At 42.6% G+C, this 20,817-nt stretch overlaps 1 protein-coding gene across 1 annotated transcript in view; it reads right to left on the reverse strand.

Moving 5' to 3' along the window:
• Nucleotides 1-1,231: 1,231 nt before the first annotated feature.
• The window catches only part of COL19A1 (collagen type XIX alpha 1 chain), a 352,057-nt gene continuing 332,471 nt past the window's right edge, over nucleotides 1,232-20,817 (reverse strand). The window contains exons 47-52 of the mRNA XM_067702906.1: nucleotides 19,707-19,877; nucleotides 18,120-18,186; nucleotides 7,830-7,981; nucleotides 3,046-3,123; nucleotides 2,749-2,865; nucleotides 1,232-1,447 (exon numbers count right to left, since the gene is read on the reverse strand). Coding sequence (XP_067559007.1) covers nucleotides 1,232-1,447; nucleotides 2,749-2,865; nucleotides 3,046-3,123; nucleotides 7,830-7,981; nucleotides 18,120-18,186; nucleotides 19,707-19,877 — 801 coding nt within the window. The remainder of the gene's footprint in view (nucleotides 1,448-2,748; nucleotides 2,866-3,045; nucleotides 3,124-7,829; nucleotides 7,982-18,119; nucleotides 18,187-19,706; nucleotides 19,878-20,817) is intronic.

The raw sequence follows: 20,817 nt of genomic DNA on the forward strand, positions 1-20,817 counted from the left end.
TCTGGAGTCCAAAGAAGAGATAATTCAGGAAATGTGGTCATTCTTTTTCCCTGCTGTGGACATTACTGACATCTGTGTGAAAGTAAACAAAGTTTTGGAATGGAAAAAACAAAAAGAATACAAGAGAATTGGCAACCACTGAGCCAGTTAGGGGAAATTTTCACACCCGACTTTGGGGCCTTAATTATCCCCTTTCTTTTTGTTAAAAGAATCAGGCAACTGCCAACTCTCCGCTTTATTTGGTGTTGCGTTAGCTGGACTCAGGCTTTCTTGCTGCTTTTGGCCGCATCTCGTGTACAGAGATGAGACGGTGGACACACAGGTGGCTGAGGAGAGACTCGCTCCACGTGACACAGCCTGTTCCCCTGGTTACGCCCCAGGTAGATTGAGTCACGTGTGTCGGTTGTTAAAAAACAGGCTGTGTCATTGTGACAGCTCTACCTTGTAATATGCACCAGCTCCTCAAACCAGCTGAATAAATCCAGATTCTTGAAGCAGGAATAAACCAGCCCGGCCTTAATGGAATTTAGAACAAGAAAAGTTCCTAAATATACCATTTGTAGGAAAGGATACATGACATATTCTCTGGAATTAAAATAAGCAGAATTTATAAAACAAGAAAGTGAAGCGAGTCTTCTGATGTCTGTGAAGGGATCGACTCAAAGAAAACAAAAATACATCGATCACCAATAGCAAAAAAGTTCATGAAAACAGTAAAATGCTAAAATAAATACTTCCAGATTAGCAAAGAGGCAAAAGGAGAACCAAACTATTAACTAATTTGAAAAAATAATCTTTGAAAACATATAAAATGTTGAGCTTTATGACAAGTTCAAGTAAATTTATGAGTGGCAGAGGAGTTGTAAAGCTTTCAGAAAATTCAACAAATTAAAGTCCCACAAATTAAAAGCTCAAGATATACACATAGCACCAGATTTTAGATCTCTGTACATTTTTTTGGGGGGGAGTGATAAATGATCATTTTCCTAAGAAAATGTGTATGTATATTCTGATTGTGTCAAGTCTAAAACACAGCACCATTGTAGGTATTGCACAGGAAAGAAAATGAAGAAGAAAATCAATTTAAAGTTAACAACACTTGAAATAAATAAAATGACCTTGGAAAAGAAAATAAATAAACTTGGAAGTGAAATATACAGCATCATTCAACATGAAATAATGAAAAGGTTGCATGTACGCACAGCCACGTAGACAGTACCTGACCAGCAGTTCATCCGTCTACAGTGAGACCCAGTTCAAACCCTGGGTGCGTTTGAACGAAGCCGCCTTCATGTAGCAACGCTCCCCACGAGACCCTGCTCACAGCTTTCCCCAGCTTGCCCCGACGGCCTCGGGATGGGATGTCTGCAGCGGGAGGGCTCTGGGCACTCTCAGCATCCCTGGGACCCACCACGTAGACGTCAGCAATATCCTCATGCTCGGTGCCCTAGGAAATCCATTGTTTTCAACCAACAGTTTCTCAAAATAATGTAGAGCCAGGCAACAGAAGAACCGTTTTGCCCTGTGGTTGGCAATCGCACATTCTCGCTCCTGGCCAGAGGACGTGGTCCGGGCAGTGCCTGTTTCCCCGCAGTGCGTGGACTCTCTGGTCTCGGCGCCGGCTGCATGTTGGGTCTCGTGGCTTTCCTTCTCTGCCCCGCACCTCTTGCTGCAGCTTCTGAGAAACATCCTTCTCCACCAGAGCTTCTGGGCTTGGCAGTATGCGTCTGCTGACACCACACATTCATCTTCTAGGTCAAGGGGGTTTCTTTTCCAGTTGCTACAAGTCCCATCCTTTGTTCTGATGGCTGGTTCTTAAACTCTGAGAGTGATGAGGTCAGAAGGATAATGGATACAGGGGCCCAAAGACCTTGCGAGGCCCTTTAAGCTTCGAGACTACCAAAGACAGCTTGGTGCCTTCAGTACCAGATACCTTCTAGGGAAAACAGCTTTCTGTTTCCCAAATGAGAAGCTCAGTGCAGGGGCCACAGTGCTGGGCTTTGACTTCTTGCCTCCCTTCTTATGCAGGACATACTCATGCCGGTGGAATTGCTTTGAATGGAGCTCATTACACAGAATCCACAAAATCATTTCAGCAGTTGGCTATGGTAGGATTTTGGGCTCCCTGATAAAACGGCCGCCTGGGTTTTCTTCCAAAATATAAGTTATGAAGTGAAGGTCTTATTGCCTATCTATTTCTCTGCATAAGTAGAATGGATACAGGACGGTGTAAGAATTCTTAAGCTATAAAAAGTAGTCAAAAAACATTCAGCAGGAACAATGCACTATATCAAAAAAGGTGATGAGATTTTTAGCAATGCTAGTAAATTTAAACACCAAGAAAACTTTCAGGTAAGTCTGAAACTGTAAAATTCAGAAACCAAAGGCCAGATACAAGTTGATGAGATTATAAGACGCACATCGCCGTCAGTCTGCTAAATCATAAGATGTCATTTCCTCTTGAAGAAGAACCAATGATATGATTTGCTTGCATATTTCATAGAAAACTCTGAATAAAAATCATAATAATGGTGAAACAAGACACATGGAATGAATTTGGAAAAATTCTAAAGAGACTGATCTCACCATTACTATAGGAATAGAATTCCAATTTTTGCTCTTAATGTCTGGCCTACATCAAAAAAAAAGTCACCCATGAATCATGAGGGTCTGACAGTACTAAGAAAGCTCCAACAGCAGGAGGGATGGCTGGGAATCGAGTCGTCCTCAGGTACGGTTATTTCCCACCTGTCTGCTGACGGGCGTGAGAGACGGGATACAGGCAGTCTCCTGGGTTACACCTTCCACTGGGTCCTGGGGGGCCCTGGGGCCCTGGGGCACCTGGTGAGCCTGGCAGGCCCGGAGCTAATGAAATAAAAGACCCCATCAGAACACAGGTCAACATATGGCATTTGCTCCCTCCCTCCAACCAACGTGGGTCATTCAGTGTCACCTGCAGCGATACCTAAGGGCCATCGGGGAGCAGGCATGGCTTCTATTTTGGGAGGTCTGCTCATGTTGTGAAGAAGATAATATCACTATTACCTGAGGTCCCAGGAAGTCCTGGGCTCCCTGGAAGCCCCATTCCCGGTTCCCCTCTTTCTCCCTTCTGTCCTCGGTAGCCTAAATGGGAGATATACAAAAAGAGAGACAAAAAAGTAAGCGTGTTCTCTGGCAACAGACTGATATACGTTCAGGAAATATTTTGAGGTGTATATTGAAAATCCACCCAGTGGACTATCTTCACACATTTATATCTGAAAACTATGTTACAGAGATTCAATACAATCCTAGATCCTAGAGAGAACAGTGGAGTGAACACTAAATAGATACATATTCACGTTTAAAATATCACCAGGATTTCTTTTATGTGAGTGACCTTCATTTAACAAACGTGAGCAGTAAGGAGAAATGTTTGGACTTAGGGTCATTTGAAAGCACCCTTCCAAATCTATATCTAAACATTTCTGCAGGAAAATGACATTTACCACCTGAGGTATATTTAATAGTTCAACCCAGCTCCTGCTATTACAGACACCTCGTTAAGGTGGCTCTCAAGTCATCTCAGTGAGGGCTTAAGATCATAGGCTAAAAACATGAGGAGGAAAGAAACATAAGTGAAGATACATGAACTTCCGATTAACAAGAGGGTTAACGACACCGAACGCAATTCCAAACGAACAACGTAGGTGCTAGAGCTACATATTTAAACTCAGTTCTCAGATTTCAATATAATGCAAAATATATCATTCCATATGGATTTCAGTGCCTATGGCATCACAAAACAAGAAACAATAATTCGTGTATTTGTATAATAAGGTAACATTGACACGTGTCCTGTCAAATGTAACAACTTGTTTGTACAGATCTCTCACATCATTAGGTAAATACAGACCGACTATTAACAGATAAAGATGTTGAAGTGGACAAAGCACATGAGAACTTTCTACTCTTAACTTTCCTAAAAAGGTCCCAAGCTCATTCCTTATGAAGTCTCCCCAGAAGCCTTAGGGTCTTATTTATTTCTTATTTATTTATTTTTGGCTGTGTTGGGTCTTCGTTGCTGCGCGCAGGAAATGTGGAAAATGTTGCTTTCTCTAGTTGCGGCGAGCAGGGGCTACCCTTCGTTGTGGTGCGCGGGTTTCTCACTGTGGTGGCTTCTCTTCTTGCGGAGCACGGGCTTTAGGCGCGCGGGCTTCAGTAGTTGTGGTGCACGGGCTTAGCTGCTCCGCGGCATGTGGGATCTTCCTGCACCAGGGATCAAATCCGTGTCCCCTGCACTGGCAGGTGGATTCTTTACCACTGCGCCACAGGGGAAGTCCAGGGTCTTATTATTATTATTTAACATCTTCATTGGAGTATAATTGCTTTACAATGGTGTGTTAGTTTCTGCTTTATAACAAAGTGAATCAGCTATACATATTTTTTCCACAACAACACTTCAGATAGGAACGCTAATAAGGTCAAAAACAACGTCCCCATTCTCTAGAATTAAGCTTTTCACCCTTTGGGGTAGGCCTCTCTCGAAATTTGGAAAAGACTGAAAGGCTGGTCTATCTGCAAACAGACATGTGTTTTCTTGGCCCCTAGGTACAGGATGAGAGTTTGATATCAGTGTAGCTTACGTAGGAAAAAATATAAAACAACAGCAGTGCCCTAATCCAAAACATCTAGAGCTTCTCATCATTGAAGAACTGTGCTTGCTGGAGTTTTTAAGGTGTTAGACTTTATTTCCCTTTCAACACAAGGGATTTACTTCTAAAGCTGTAAATCAGTGCATTTACATGCACGCTGGGAAAATGAGGTCAGAAAAAGAGTGTTACTGGCATTTGGGAATGACTCTTCATGTGGGACCTTACAAGCTGTCTGCAAGCCTTCCACATTGTCTGGCCTGCTTGTTCTGGCCCACTAATTGGCCACTGAACCCGTCACCATACTGACACACATATGCCTCCCATTTCCTAAGGCCCCTACTGCTAACAGATCTGAAGGGTCAAATCTATCTCAGTCACGTCAACTACTCTATGGGCCACTGGCTTATACATAACAGGTGGTTTCTTTCATTACAAACCAATAACAGCTGAACTTTAGAAGTTCAAAAGTAAGAACCATCATTCCCAATACCACCCCTCCAAAATTGATGTGGGATAGAATGGCTGGATCCGTTTTCTCCTAGTAACCCCCCCAAAGCAACTCCCACTTTTGGGGGCTGGGAATAAAGGACACCAAGGAAAGCACTCCTCCCACAGCACAGTGGGAAGGCAATAATCCGAAACCCAAAGGATGGTTAAAATCGAAAACTGTCTGGAAATGCTTTTGAACTAAAAAAAAGGCATCAACAATTGCCCTTTGGGGAATTTAGGAAAAGTGCAAACAAGGTGACCCAACTCAGAATCATATTGGCATCTACTCTCACTGCAAGAAGAGCAGGTGCTGAAAGGATGTTCAACAAGATTCATGTTGTTTTCACGCCTGCTAACACTACATCCATTCTGCAGCCCATGGATCAAGGAGTCATTTTGACTTTCAGGTCTTATTATAAACTCCCACATTTCACGAGTTTTATTTTTTGGCTGCATTTCTGGCATGTAACAAATCCTGAAAAGGAGATATGCAAACGTTGAGGAGACACCTGAGTTATAATCAAGATATGTCTGTGGTCAGAACCCTCTGGTGGGACAAGAGTTTTGTTAATTTTACTAAACATTCTTTTTAAAAATGTTGGAGGGCTTCCCTGGTGGCGCAGTGGTTGAGAGTCCGCCTGCCGATGCAGGGGACACGGGTTCGTGCCCCAGTCTGGGAAGATCCCACATGCTGCGGAGTGGCAGGGTCCGTGAGCCATGGCCGCTGGGCCTGCGTGTCTGGAGCCTGTGCTCTGCAACGGGAGAGGCCACAACAGTGAGAGGCCCGCGTATCGCAAAACAAAAAAAAAAGAACTGGATCCGAAGCCCCATCAGGAGTGGAAACAGTAGATGAGGTCTCCTCAGCAGCACAGCAGATAAAACCCATAGAAATCTTTAGCGGAAGTGAAGGCCAATGAGTGGTGAACAGAGGTCTTGTTTCCAAAAGCTGCACGAACACTGCTGACCTGGCACGGCCTCTGCCCGAGAGCCTTCCAGATGGGCCTTCCAGGTGGGCCTTCCCTGCATGGGAGGGAGCCCGAGACAGGGGTTTGTGTGGACAGGTGACTCTAGTTCCAGAAAGGTTTTCCTTGCTATCCTGACCATGCATTGCTCTTGTCCCCTTAGATGGCCACTGTGTGAAGCATCTGTCCAAGATCTTTCTCCTATTGGTGTTAACAGTCCTGGTTCTTCACATGGTTTGAGGCATCAAACATCTTCAGATGGGCTATCAAGGTCTTCCTTCCCGTCTCCTACACTCTGAATTCACAACAGACCCAACTAGCAGAAGATGGTAATTAACCACCCTTTACACAATGGTACACACACAAGGCTACACCTGCTTCTACACTTGCTTCCAATTCCCTGCCAAAACTCTCTGTGACCTAAGAGAAACTAGGTAGAAAAGACAGTTCAGGTAAACTAGAGTGATTCACTGCCATTGTTTTACACTGTGCTAGCTAAACCAGAAGGCTTGTCAGTCTCAGTGGGAAGTTAGGACCCTCACAAACCCCATGACCGGGGAAAGCTGTGCCCCTTTCAGGGGAGGGAGGACACAGCAATCACCTCTGGGCTCTTCCTACAGAAAATAGAGAAGCCGTAGGAAGGAAAGTGAACTAGTGAAAGGGAAATAACTCTCCGCATATATAGTATTTTGAACTGTATTCCTATGTGATATTGGTGTTAACTTTCTCTTTTCTCCTTGATCCATTCATCTGTTGATGGACACTTAGGTTGCTTCCCTGTCTTGGCTACTGTAAATAGTGCTGCTATGAACACTGGGGTGCATGCATCTTTCCAGATTAGCATCTTTGTCTTTCTCCTTTACACAAGCTTTTGATTATTCCAAGGAGAGCCCTTGAGTTCCTCTATAATAACACATGAAAAGCAGTGTCTCTGGTCTTTCCTCTCACAGTACGTACTCATTGGATCTAATGCTTCCTTGTCAGAGCTGTGAATCTTCTAAACCAGGGTCCCCTTGGCCCCTCTGCTGATTGCCAATCACACTTCTAGAAATGCTCTTGCCAGCTAAATTTAGCCAAGCTACATTTAAGATCATGTCTCTTATCAAGTTATCATCAGTGGAGCAAATTTTGTTTTTGCCGATTTAAGTCTTGCTTTGAAAAATTTAAAAACAACATGAGAATTTTTTTTTTTTTTAGTTCAGAAGTTACCATCCACAACTTTTAGCAGAAGAAAAAGGATTCTAAAATTTCTCAAAAATATATTTCGGACCCAAATCACTAGTCATAGTAGCAGGTCTTAAGACTTTTTCCTCAGTTTCTTTAAGATACTAAGATACTAAGATTCTTGTTGTCTACTTACATTAACTGCGACGCATAAATGACTAGAAATTTGCAGATAATAATGATAAATAAGCACATTATTGCTGTTATTATCATAATAAGTATTGTTATTAAATACATTTAGATTAGCAGATAATTATCAGTCAGGTTTAAACTGGAATGAATTAAAAATTTATTTCTAGAATATCAAATATTAACAAGATATCCTATATTAAATCATTATATATACATATTTTTATATAAATTTATAAAACACATACCAAGTATATATATTATATATAATCTAATATACATACTTTTAATGTATATTAATATATATTTGTAATGTATATAGATAGATATAATTTTTGCCTTAACTGTGATTAGCATGTTATAAATACTGAGAGTTAAAGAGTTGGTAAACAAATATTGTCCTCAAAGACGTACCTTGGGGCCCAGGGTCTCCTGGTGGCCCAGGCAACCCATCCTTTCCTGGTGGACCAGGCCTCCCATGAGCTTGGGCAGCCAGCATTGCTGCTGGCAGCTTGAGCTGAGACAGGAACACAGCCATCCTCTCTTCATTGATGAAAGGGAAAATAATATGCATGTTATGGAAATACTTTTTATGTCAAAAGTTTTCAAATATTTTTACATAAAATTCAACAAAAAATTACTTGGTTTTCAATTTAAGCACATCTAATTTACCAAGTGGTCTGAGCGTGGAGAGATTTTTTTGATTGTTCAAGTAGAACAGATTGTACAAAGTTGTTTGAATACGGATGCAGATGAGTTGTGTTGATCAGAGGACTGAGAACCTTCAGTGCTTCAGAGATGTTGCCCATCTAGAAGACAATACCCTAGAGCAGGGGTCCATGGCCCATTAGGAACCGGGCACACAGCAGGAGGTGAGCGGCAGGCAAGCGGGGCGAAGCTTCGTCTGTATTTGCAGCTGCTCCCCAGGGCTCGCATTACCTCCTGAGCTCCGTCTCCTGTCAGATCAGCTGCAGCATTAGATTCTCATAGGAGCACAAACCCTACTGTGAACTGCACATGCGAGGGATCTAGGTTGCATGGTCCTTATGAGAATCTAATGCCTGATGACCTGAGGTGGAGCTGAGGCGGTGATGCTAGCACTGGGGAGCGGCTGCAAATACAGATCATCATGAGCAGAGAGGTTTGACTGCACAGAGACCATAATAAATCAACTGCTTACAGACTCATATCAAAACCTTACCAGTGAGTGGCAAGTGACAATTAAGCTGCACCTTATGGAGTAGACTGGACATAAGCAACGCACATCGGGTGTCACTGTCTTCCATCACCCCCGGATGGGACCATAGAGTTGCAGGAAAACAACAAGCTCAGGGCTCCCACTGATTCTGCATTATGGTGAGCTGTATAATTAGTTCATTATATATTACAGTGTAATACTAATAGAAATAAAGTACACAATAGATGTAATGCGCTTGAATCATCCCCAAACCACTCCCGTCCCCGGTCTGTGGAAAAACTGTCTTCCACGAAACCAGTCCCTGGTGCCAAAAAGGTTGGGGACCGCTGTCCTAGAGCCTAATTAACCTCTGGTAATGACTTGAGGAGAGAATTCAGGTTCATATTAAAAACTGGTTGTTATAATACATTTAAGCCACTTTCCAGCAGTGCTGTGAATGTGCGGTGTGGTGGTTTAAAATATGTGGACAAGGTCTTTGACACTCCCTTCCAAATGGAATTAGGTGGAGCCTAATCCCCCTATTCTGGAGTGTGGGCTGAACTTCCTTTCACTTCTAATGAATAGAAGAAAGGCAAGTGGGGACACTAAGTCATAAAGCCTCGTGGCTTCCTGGCTGCTTTCTCTCTTAGATTCTCATTCTGGGGGAAGCCAGCTGCCGCGTCGTGAGGGCATGAAAAGACCCACATTGGGGTGAGCTGAAGCCACCTGCCAACAGCCACGTGAGCGAGCCCGGAGGTGGATCTTCCCGCCCCAGCTGAGCCTTCAGAGGACGTCAGCTCTGGCTGACACCCTGAAAGCAACTTCATGACAGACGCCGAGACAGAGCCACACAAGTAAGTGACCCTTTAAGTCCCTGATCCACAGAAAACGCATGATAATAAACACTGTTGTTTTAAGCCGCTAAAGTTTTGAGATATTTTCTTATGCAGCAATAGATAACTCATATGGTATGTGACACTTTATATCCTTGAACAAAACTGCATTATTGAGAAGTTTATTTATTGAAAAGATGGGTCACTGGCTTCCTATTCATTATGGTTTCATGGCACTGTTTAATTTCTATACTGGGCTAATCCTTTACTTTGTCAACAATTTATGCTTTTTAGAGAAAATGTTCTGTTATACACCCTCAATATTATTCTTTTTTTCTTTTTGTTTTTGGTTTGATTTCCAGTTAGTTCCATCAGTCAGCCAAGGTTTTAGTAGGAAGGATGTCTCATTTGGCCCAAGGGACAAACGCAGCATCGCTGTCGAGGAGTATGCGCCCAGGGAATGCCAACTGCAGACCGAGCGAAACCAGCAAAGTCTCTGTGCATTTCTGTGAACCTCAAGAAAACGCTGAAACTAAGAACACACGTTACAGGAAGTTGACAAGCTATCCAGAACATTTAAAAATCTTTTGTCAGTGTGGAGTGATGTGACCTTTATGACCTGAATACGTCCTAAATCTTCTCAAGGACACATCACTGTCATCTGCCCTTTGTTCATCCACCAGGCTGCCTGGAGCCCAACCCTGTTCCTCTGGGTCCTAAAGAGAAAGTCCAGGGAGGGGAGGCAGGACTGGGTAAGAGTGCTACCTCGGGTGAGCTCGGCTGTCTGACCGTGAGTGTGTCCTACAGGGTACATCGAATGTCAGTGCTTAGGGTCCACAAAAAAGTGACTCTGCATCATAGGACGTTGGTGCATTAATAACTCATAACATTTAAAGGGTCTGGAAAATGAACACCAAAAATGGAAATATGAAAATATAAATAAAAATTTTCACCCTAAAATTCCTAAACAAGTCAAATTATTAACTAAATTAAACATTCTCTATAAGCAGGGCTTTGCATTGGGCCTTTAACATTTTCTGCATTAGGTGCTCTTGTTCAGAAATCATGGAGAATTTCTCAGCCAAAAAAGAAACAAAATTGAGTTATTTGTAGTGAGGTGGATGGACCTAGAGTCTGTCATACAGAGTGAAGTAAGTCAGAAAGAGAAAAACAAATACTGTATGCTAACACATATATATGGAATCTAGAAAAAAAAAATGGTTCTGGAGAACCTAGGGGCAGGACAGGAATAAAGAGGCAGATGTAGAGAATGGACTTGAGGACAGGGGGAAGGGGAAGGGTAAGCTGAGACAAAGTGAGAGAGTGACATGGACATATATATACTACCAAATGTAGAATAGATAGCTAGTGGGAAGCAGCCGCATAGCACAGGGAGATCAGCTCGGTGCTTTGTGACCACCTAGAGGGGTGGGATAGGGAGGGTAGGAGGGAGACGCAAGAGGGAGGGGATATGGGGATATATGTATACATATAGCTGATTCACTTCGTTATAAAGCAGAAACTAACACACCATTGTAGAGCAATTATATTCCAATAAAGATGTTAAAAAAAAAAAGAAATCATGGAGAGAGCAGAGAGAGATTATCATTTCAATATTCAATAAGAATTATTATCCATGTTTTTATAAGCTCCGTGCACTATAAAGATTAACTACCAATAAGCTTTATTTTATGACTAGAAATCTGTTATATAATTATTCTCAGAATTACTTTTTTGAATAAGCAAATCCACGGTTACACTTATTATTGTAGAATTCTTGGTTATTAACCCCACATAGACTATTGTTCAGTTAAATTTCATCTCAAAAGCCTTTTCAATATTTTGCCACTGTATGGATAATTTTGGTAGTCATTAATGCAAATTCACCCAAAGTCCATGATAAATACAATGTATCACTGGATTCTGTATTTAAACTTGCTTGTTTTGTTTATATTTTATATAGCTCATATTTAAGAAATCTAATATATATGTAACTAGATTTAAAATAGAAAACTGGAGGAAGGCATATCCTTGCCATGACAAAAAAAAAGTAACCACATTTTTTTTTCACCTATTTTCTTTAAAAAGCAAATTCAAATGATTTCACTTGTAAAACTAACAATTTTTCAAAGATATAGCTAGTAAGTAGTAAGAAATGACCCTTCCATGTGAAAAATTCAGCATAGGTTTGGTGCAGACCAATCTTCTAGAAAAATGTTTTACTGATTAAATTAGTGTTTATTCTGCAACTAAGAACCAAATGACAGTAACATATTAGAATCTATAGCTGCCAGTTAGAAAAAACAAGGGCCAAACCATATAGACCTTGTAAAGAATTACCTCAATTTTCTCCAGTCTCTTCGCTCAGTTTAATTCACTTAGTTGAACTTTAAAGACACTTTTCGCTTAAACAGGATGTGTATGTTTTACAAATTTTTGATAAAGAGCAAATTACTACTGAGTAAAACCTATTTTTCAATGGACTTTCAATAAAAATTTTGTTTAAAAACATGTAGGTCCCTACACTGTTTAGGAGATAAAACCAAAATTCTTTTCAAATAGAATCATTAAGGGAAAAGCCTCAACAAATGTGGAGTATTAGCTATAATAAACAAAAGAGTAATCACCCTACACTCACATTCTGAAATCACAAAGCAAACTGAATGGAAACATGCCAGTACCCAGAGGACCAGAATCTCTGATGTGGATTGATTGACAATGATGATGAAAACCAATGAGGGTCTGATGAGTCATCCGTAAGAGTGACATTAAGTCACCGGCTTTCCAGTAAAACTTTTTATTACCTGACTTTCCACCTGGGGCGTGTTTGGTTGCTGTTAATACATTTGTTTCCAGTAACAACAGATAAAACAAATTTGCAATTAATATATATAGTTTTGCAAATCATCACATTGAATCTAGATAGAATATCTTTATATTACATCGTAAACTGCGTGTTTTATAAAAAAATATGAAATTCAGTGATCACAGTTTGAAACTTTGCATATTATTTGTTGTTTTGCACTTAAAAGATAGATATATATTTCAGTACAAGTTTTCTTAATTTGAAACATACCTCTTTGAATATCTTCAATATCTAAACACAAATATTCATAGCACTAGTTTTCCTCTTTAATGTAGGAATTGAATTTGTAAGTAACTTGCTTTGGGTGCTTTTAAATATTTTTAGCAAAACAGAGAGTTCTTTTAAATAATTACTTCTAGCTGTAAATTATCTAGCTTTAAGATACACTCAAAAACAGTTATTTAGCACAGGGTAATTACCTCCTCTGAACCATACTCCAATGCTCTATAATTTTAAATAATATGTTTCTGAGCTGGTAAATAAATTGTAAAGACTTGTATTCTTAATTGCGTTTCCTCTGTTTTCAGGGATCTTTGGTCAATTAAACTGTTTTTGGCTGTGCTTTGTAATGAGGCAGGAAATTGAAGAGTTTGGAGAGGAGCTTGTGTAAACCAGACTCACACAGGCCATCTGCCGAGGCAACCCCACAGCAGTCATTCTAACAAACGACACCAATGGCTGGCCTTCCCTGGAGAATGGGCTTGTTAATATCATGCAGACATTAACATTGATGTGATAATAAAGTACATTCTACTGAGAAGGAAGTTTGTCATCTGGCCCACATCTACCTTCTATTTCACAGAATTCGTAAATACTTTCAAAGAGAGAAATTCACTTTTTTCTCCTAATGCCCATTCAAATGTTTAATTGCCCATTTTCCTGGTGTAGTGTCAACTTATTTCCTTTTGTTACCCCCTTATGGAAAACAGAGAGTAGTTAATGAGTATTTCCCTTGGGAAATCAGTCATCTACTTGATAATATTGTTACCTCTTAGCCTTCAGGTTAAATAACTTTTACTCATAGGCTTGGTAATCTGTTCTGTAAGTCACTTTTTGGTTCCAATGTTCTGGGTTTTTTCCATACATCTCTTAAATGTGGAAGCAAAAATTAGATCTCTTAATGGGCAAAAATATCAGAAGAGTAATTTCCTTTCATGTCTTGAGAATGATTTTCTAGTTTCATTCTGTTAATTCAGCAGCATCTTTGGTGGCTTCATATTCATTTCGTGGCACATTACCGTCCAAGGGTTGTTATTGCTACATTTAACTCTGGCTCGATTCTTTGTCACCTTTGTTGCTTTGAAATGTTATTATGAGTAAAGATGGTAGATTGAACACATGCATCTGCTGTAACTCTTTCTTGAATCACTGCAGAACAATGGTAAGTTACCTTTAAAGGCATAAAACCACAAGAATGGGAGAATGTGAAAGGAGACGACATTAACCTTTGGAAGCTGAGAACCAGATGGCAGAGTGTGGATGACTTAGCAGACTCAAGAAAACCAAATCTTTACACCAGGAGCTGAGAAACAGCCTGTGTTAAATCACAAAATCCTTAAAACGTTCGGGAGTTACATCTGGAAGTGGGGCTAAAGGAGGGGAACTAAAATAAGGGGGACTGGATGAAAGCCTGTTTAAGAAATGATCTTAGAAATCCCTTTCTCTGCTCTGTGCAGCTGCCTAGCTGCCCCTTCCTAATCCCAGCAAAAGGCGGCAGGTTTATCACCTGAAACGTGTAAATAGACCATCTCTGCACTGGGGACCCCAGACTGTGTTGAGACTCAGGCTTGCCTACTGAAAACAAGGAGAAGAAATGGGCATTGCCTTGTTGGAGCTGAGGCCACCACTGCCCTATCCGCCTACCTTGCTCCCCAAATGCTGGCAACCCGGCAGGAGATGCAAGTGTTTCCTTTGGGGAATCTGACCAGAATACAAGGAAAGACTTCAAGACAGTGAAGTTGAGGGTCCCTTAATTAAAAAAATAACAAACAAAACCCCCCCAAAACCATCCAGATTACCCGACGGTAAAGCTCGTTGTTGGCAAGGCCACCATTCACTCCTAACTTTCCAGCAGTTGTTTAGAACCCATGCTCTTGTATGAGCACATGGCCAAGGATGGCTGGCACTGAGGAAACCCTCTAAGCTGAATGATAGACCCAAACAAACAGAAAGATGCAGGTTGGAAGAGACAGAGACTACGATGTGGAAACTATTTTTAAAAACTATCTACGTCTCCAATTATGTGTATCTAGGAGAAGACTGTACATATACAAATATGTGTATACAAATACATATATAAATTACTATCTTCATCGTAGAGATGTTGCAGCCTGGAAACAAGAGGACAGGATAATCCATATTCATACATGTTCACGCACATGTGGATGAAACTATGTATGGAAAATGGAGAAAACATAGGTGAGGGGCTTTCCTGGCCCTGGCAATCTAGAGGCAGAAGCATTGCTCAGGGACACAGCCCCAATCCTCCTGTCCTCCCACAGACGTCGGTATGGCCTTGTCGCTTCCAAGTTTGTCTCAAGAACCCAGAGGGGGGCTTCCCTGGTGGCGCAGTGGTTGAGAGTCCGCCTGCCGATGCAGGGGACACGAGTTCGTGCCCTGGTCTGGGAAGATCCCATGTGCCGCGGAGCGGCTGGGCCTGTGAGCCTGCGCGTCCGGAGCCTGTGCTCCGCAACGGGAGAGGCCACAGCAGTGAGAGGCCCGCGTACCGCAGAAGGGGAAAAAAAAAAAAAAAAGAACCCAGAGGGCCAGACGTTTGTCCACTTGCCTGCCCAGGTTGGTAAATCCTGCCTGCAGGGTGATATAAATCCCCAAATATAATAGGCTGGTGGGTGTCATAGCAAGAATGAAGCTTCTCAGATCTGGCTGCAGAGCCCTCATCAAACAAAAAGGGGCTAAGCTGAGACGCACAGCTTCTGTCCCCTTTCTGTGTGGCCACCTTGCACGCACAAGGGTTTGAGCTCTTGGCCAATCAAATCAAGAATCTAACGCAACTTTAGATGGGGTGTATGTCTGTGCATTGTGTCTGCCAGAAACCCGGACCTGGGATGGGTGGAGAACCATCTTTCTTCCAGCATGCTGGGTCTGGGACAGGGCATCAGGAAGTTGAAAGAGGGCTCAGTGGCCTGGGTGACAGTCCCAAGTGTGAGATCTGTGGGAGTGCTGTGTCAGCGGGGTCGCCTGCGAATCCCCAGAGGGGTTGGAAACCTCCATGAGCAGAGCCTGAGTTTTGGGGCCTGGTCTAGGGCCTTGCTATGGTCTGGACGATGACCCGGGACAGCAGGACTCCCCTGAGCCCCGCAGACGACCCGCGGCTGCTGAGCAGAGAGGATCCCTCTCGAGGCTGAGGACTTGCAGGGGTGAGTGGAGCAGAGGCGATCGGCTGCCACGGACACAGCTCTCTGTGAAGTGGTTCAGCCAGAGAGAGGCAGACAGGGGCTGCTTCACTGGAGCCCGTAACTGTTTTAACACGTGAGAATTCATCTTGGCTTTTACGGAGAAAGCTTTCTGAAAAGGAGAACTGTGACCCTGGAGCTCTAAGATTTGTGAAAATGGAGGATTTTGTTTTTCTCTTTTATAAATGGTGTTCAGAGGCAATGGAAAAGGTGACTTTGAAGTGGAAGATGACATGGACTGACCTGAAATAATCTTGGGACAAATGAACTAAAGTGCCGAATAACTAAATTCTGGGTTCCAGGTACAACTTTGTTCGGGAGAAGACGGTTTTGTAGGGCTGGGGCCAACAGAGATAAAAAGAGAGGGGAGATCCCATTTGGAGTCTCAGAGTCTGGAAGTCTCAGGAAAAAATTTGCTTTGGGGCCACTTGAGAATATTGTCTTGACGCCAAGACATCTGGGGCCTCTGCGGGGGGCACTGACCACTCTACTGGGCCTCACTAGGCTGGGGGAGAGGGGGTGGGACAGATGGGTCGTGAGTGGCCCAGCTTCCGTGACCTCCGTCCTCAGGAGGCCGACAGCCCTTCCTGGGAGGACCCTCCCGGTGGCCTGAGAGGGCCGTGTGGAGCCTCACCTGCTGGGCAGGCCACCAGGGCTCTGCCTTTATCCAGTGTCCCCAGGACTTGCAACACGGACACCTCCTGTATCTCCGCATGTCACGTTTTTCTGAGAGTGCCTGGCTATATTTTCTGACCTCCTTAACCAGCCTTTAAAAACTTAGACTAATTAACTACAGAACTATTTACTCTGTGTTTTTATGTAAAGTATTTTAAGAAATTGAAGCTCCACGTTAAAGCTGCCTGAGATAAGAGATCACGGACGTGATAAAAGGAGATTCTAAAATGTAAGGGCAAAATTAAAATTACAAAGAGAAAACTGGTAGCTCAGGAAAAAAAAAAGAGCAGACAATTGTATTAATAAACTGTCATGTCAGAGCAAGCTAAAGGTACTTCGCAGGGATCAATGTGAAGTGAAATCAACAGCATGAATTCATGACCTTTGAAAAAACATTTTTCTTCTATTTTGTCACTGAAGCTACCAAAAGTCCCTGGGCTAATCTGTTCTCTCTCAAGTGCTCAGGTGAAATAAGATAATGTGCCCTCAAGCACCGAGAGATTTTGGTCTCTAAATCTAACTACTGCTTAAAATATTCAGGGCTTCCTGGAGAGAGGCTAACTCCATGTTGGCAGTGAAAGATTTAAGAGGAAATCAGGGCATCTTGTAATCCTACTGCTTGCAAAATTCAATAACGCATTTTTAGCTTAGCAAAGGAAGGATGCTTTGCAAAAGAAGTGGGAACCACCAGCCAATGTAGATTTATTTTCTCAAGACAAATAATTCCCACCTTATAAGCTCACAGTTGAGGGACGCGGTCTTGAGTTTAGCAAATCATTTGATTAAATCATGTAATATCCTTGTGACTAAAGAAAGAGATGTAGAGTGGATTTTAAGACAGCTGTATGGATTCAGAACTCGTTAATACCATAGATTCATAGATGATTTACGAACGAGCAGGACAAACGCAATGGCATTTAGCCCTAACCCTCCTTAGTCAACATTTCTAGCAACAATTAGAATGATGACATGCCTAGGAAATTGAGAGATGACACGAAGTTATGCGGGTCAGCCAGCCTGCCCTATGGGACAAGATTCCAAAAGATATTTTCAGGTGAGAATGATGTTTGAACACCAATCACTTGAAACTGAATAAGAAGAAACATAAAACCACAAACTTAACGTTGTAAAAATGAACGCAGCGCGTAATGAGAAACCCCTGATTTTTAAAAGTTCGTATAAGGAACATAGGGGGTTGTTAGTTAACTGAAAACTCAAAATGAATCAACAGTGTGACATGGAGACTTTTTTTTTAAGGAATGCTATCTTAGGCTGCATTATTAAAGTATATACATCAGGCGTCAGAATACTTTCTCCGCGAAGGGTCGCATAGTACATCTTTAAGGATTTACAGGCTATACGGTCCCTGTCACATGCTCAATCCTCCTGTCCAGCATGAAAGCAACCAGAGAAAATACATAAAGGAAGGAGTAGGACTGCACTCCAACGAAACTTTATTTGTGGACACAGATTTGAATTTCTGATCGTTTCACATGTCATGCAATATTATTTTGATTTTTAAAAACCATTTAGAAATGTATCCTCTCCCTTCACCTTGCCCCCCCCGCCCCCCACACACACACAAAAGGAAAAATGATTCTTTGCTTGCTGCAGCTGCCCTGCCATCTTTGGAGAACGCTGCTAGAGGGACCCCCTACAGCTGAGGGGAGGGGGGAGGGGGGGGAAACTTCCGAAATGTGTATTAAGCAAATCTCACCTTCAAAAATCCTCAGAACCTCTTGATTAATATACTTCTTTATTTCTTCAAATGAAACCACATCAGCCTAAAGAGAGAAAAAAGGCCTGTTAATGCAGAACCTAGCACAAGTGAATAAAGAACAGAAATGCTGGGAAGAAGTGCATAACTACAGTGCTTTACAAGCTGTGGGCCGGCACCGTAACCAGCGATACGAACATACTTCCTATTAGATTTCACACGATTAGGAAAGACATTTCCTATTACTTCATTTTCTGAAGTAATTTGAACCAGTGTTATGACGGGACCACCCCAGGCACATTCTTAACCTGTAACTAATCCCTGGACACTGGTAAAGTCAATATCTAACTGATTTTATTATGTATCTTCAAAGGAAGAGAACTCCAAGTACGCTGAATGATTCTTCAGCATGTTTTGTTCATGGGATAAAACTTACCAAGTTTTACTCATTTCATGGTGAAGTTTATTTGCAATCTGCACATTGTAAGCACACTTGTATTAAGCAATTTCCTTTCCTTGATAGAAAATGCTGTGGGATCTGGTAAGGCGGAGGAGGTAAACGGCGCCAGTTGAATTTTTAACCCCTTGACAAATAAATCTCCATGAATTTGACAAAGAACCTAACATTTAAAATGGTATCTCACATTTGTAACAGTAACGTTTTACTATAATACCTTGACATTTTTAAAAGGGAGCTATTATTTTTCATGATGGTTAGGGTTTCAAAGTATGTTGTTACTCATAAAGTGATGATTTCTGTGGGACAGAACAGTTCCAATTTCAATATTTTACGTTCACTGTTTATGGGGCAAATGAACTTGAATGAATGCATCTAATACCACGTGCTGACACAGCCCTGAGGGTTCACTGTATGGGCTTTATTCAAGCAGAGTGCAGGCAGAGTGGGTAAACTAAAGCACGTGGTGGGAACGCCCAATTCGGCCCCATCTCTGGAATTGGCTGACTATCTGAGGACGGCATGTCCTTAACCCCCTGGCCTCACGCGAGGACTCCCCTTTCTTCCTGACGTGGATATTTTCAGATTCAGTCCTCCGTGGAATGGCCATCCACCAGCCTCCTGACGATGCTCATAAGGACATGGGCTTCCTTAGCCAAACACTCTTTCTTGGCCTAACAGGTTTCCACTTCAAAGCACCATACAGGGCAGATGTGTTGTTCTGATTGTCAACAGAATGGAGTGTTAACATGAAGCAGACGTGTGCTTTCTGGGTAGTGTAAGGGGACATTGTGGATAGTATGGAAGAGTGTGGGCTTGGAGTCGGTCAGGTCTGGGTCTGACCCACTGGATAACTGTGACGTTGGACAGGTCGGCACTCGGCTTCTGCATTCATCAAGGCGGATGGGCAGGTCACCTGTCCTCCCAGGTTAGTTGTGAGGCTCTATTGAGGGATGTTTAGCGAGTACTAAGAGGGGGAGTCCACACATAACTTGAAATAAATGACAGCTATTGCCACCCTTGTAGAAGCCAGCTTAGGTTCATTATATTAATCTTGAAAGGTTTATGACTGCTCTTGTTGTAAAAGGGACACGTGGTCAGTCCCAGCCACGAGGTCCTTGCCCACTTACCGGGGAGCCGGGGAGGCCTGGGTGGCCTGGAAGGCCTTGGTGCCCCGGGGAGCCTGGGGAGCCCTTATTTCCTGGGGGCCCCATAGGACCTATAGCTCCCTTTATGCCTGGAAGGCCTGGTTTTCCGCGTTCACCCTGTGGGCCTCGGTCTCCTGGAATCCCCTGATCACCCTGTTAAGGAGAAACATGAATAAGAATGAGCTCTTCTAGAAGCACGTTAGCTGTGGCTAAAAGCAGAGGTTCTGGATTCATACTGGCCCGTACTAGCTGTGAGGCCTGGGGTGAAGTGAATCGAACTCGCTCCACCCTGCGTCCTCTCCCTAAAGTGGGGTTATTAAGAGTATCCACTGAATAGGCGATGCTGAGAAGTGAGTTAACTCAGGTGAAGGGCCTAGAACAAGCCGACACGTGGAAAGCACTCAGTACAAAGTTAGTGGCGATGTTACTTGTACCCGGGTGCCAGTCTACAATGATGCCACTTTTGAAAGTCAACAGCGGCTGTCACTTCAGGCTTGGGTCTCCTTTTCAATAAGGAAGGAAGATGGTTAAGAAGATTTCATCACTGAAAGCTTTCACTCGGAAAAGCTTCAGGACACTCAAAATCTCCCCTAAATCATGTGTTTTTTCTTTTTTCTGCTTTTTCCCATATGCTTGGCCTTTAATAGTTTCTGTGGGTTGGTTTCTGTGCTCGTGTTTTACATGCACACGTGTCTGTGTGTGTGTGAGTGTGTGCGTGCGCAGTGTATCTTAAAGAGTCAGGAAGGTGAGAAAGGGAGCCTTTGGGAAGGTTCAAAGTAGGTCACTGGGGTGGAGAGTCATCACTGAGGTCATTCGTTCAATAATGTGAATAAACTGTAAGAGAATTCATTGATTAAGATGCCATAATAAATTAGATGTGCCTGAATCTGAGAAGAAGTTTCGTTAATGTAGACTTTGATCCTGCAAGGTGTCTACTACTGTATGTGTCTGTGCATGAGAGTATGAAAGAGGGAGGGGGTGAGAGAGAGAGAGAGAGAGGGAGAATGTGAATGAGAGAATACGCGTGTGACTGAGCAGGTGTCTCAGTACCACATTTCAAACATTCAGTTCCACAGTTCCAGGAGGTGATGAT

The sequence above is a fragment of the Pseudorca crassidens genome, chromosome 13, assembly GCF_039906515.1.
Source record: "Pseudorca crassidens isolate mPseCra1 chromosome 13, mPseCra1.hap1, whole genome shotgun sequence".
Classification (NCBI taxonomy): domain Eukaryota; kingdom Metazoa; phylum Chordata; class Mammalia; order Artiodactyla; family Delphinidae; genus Pseudorca; species Pseudorca crassidens.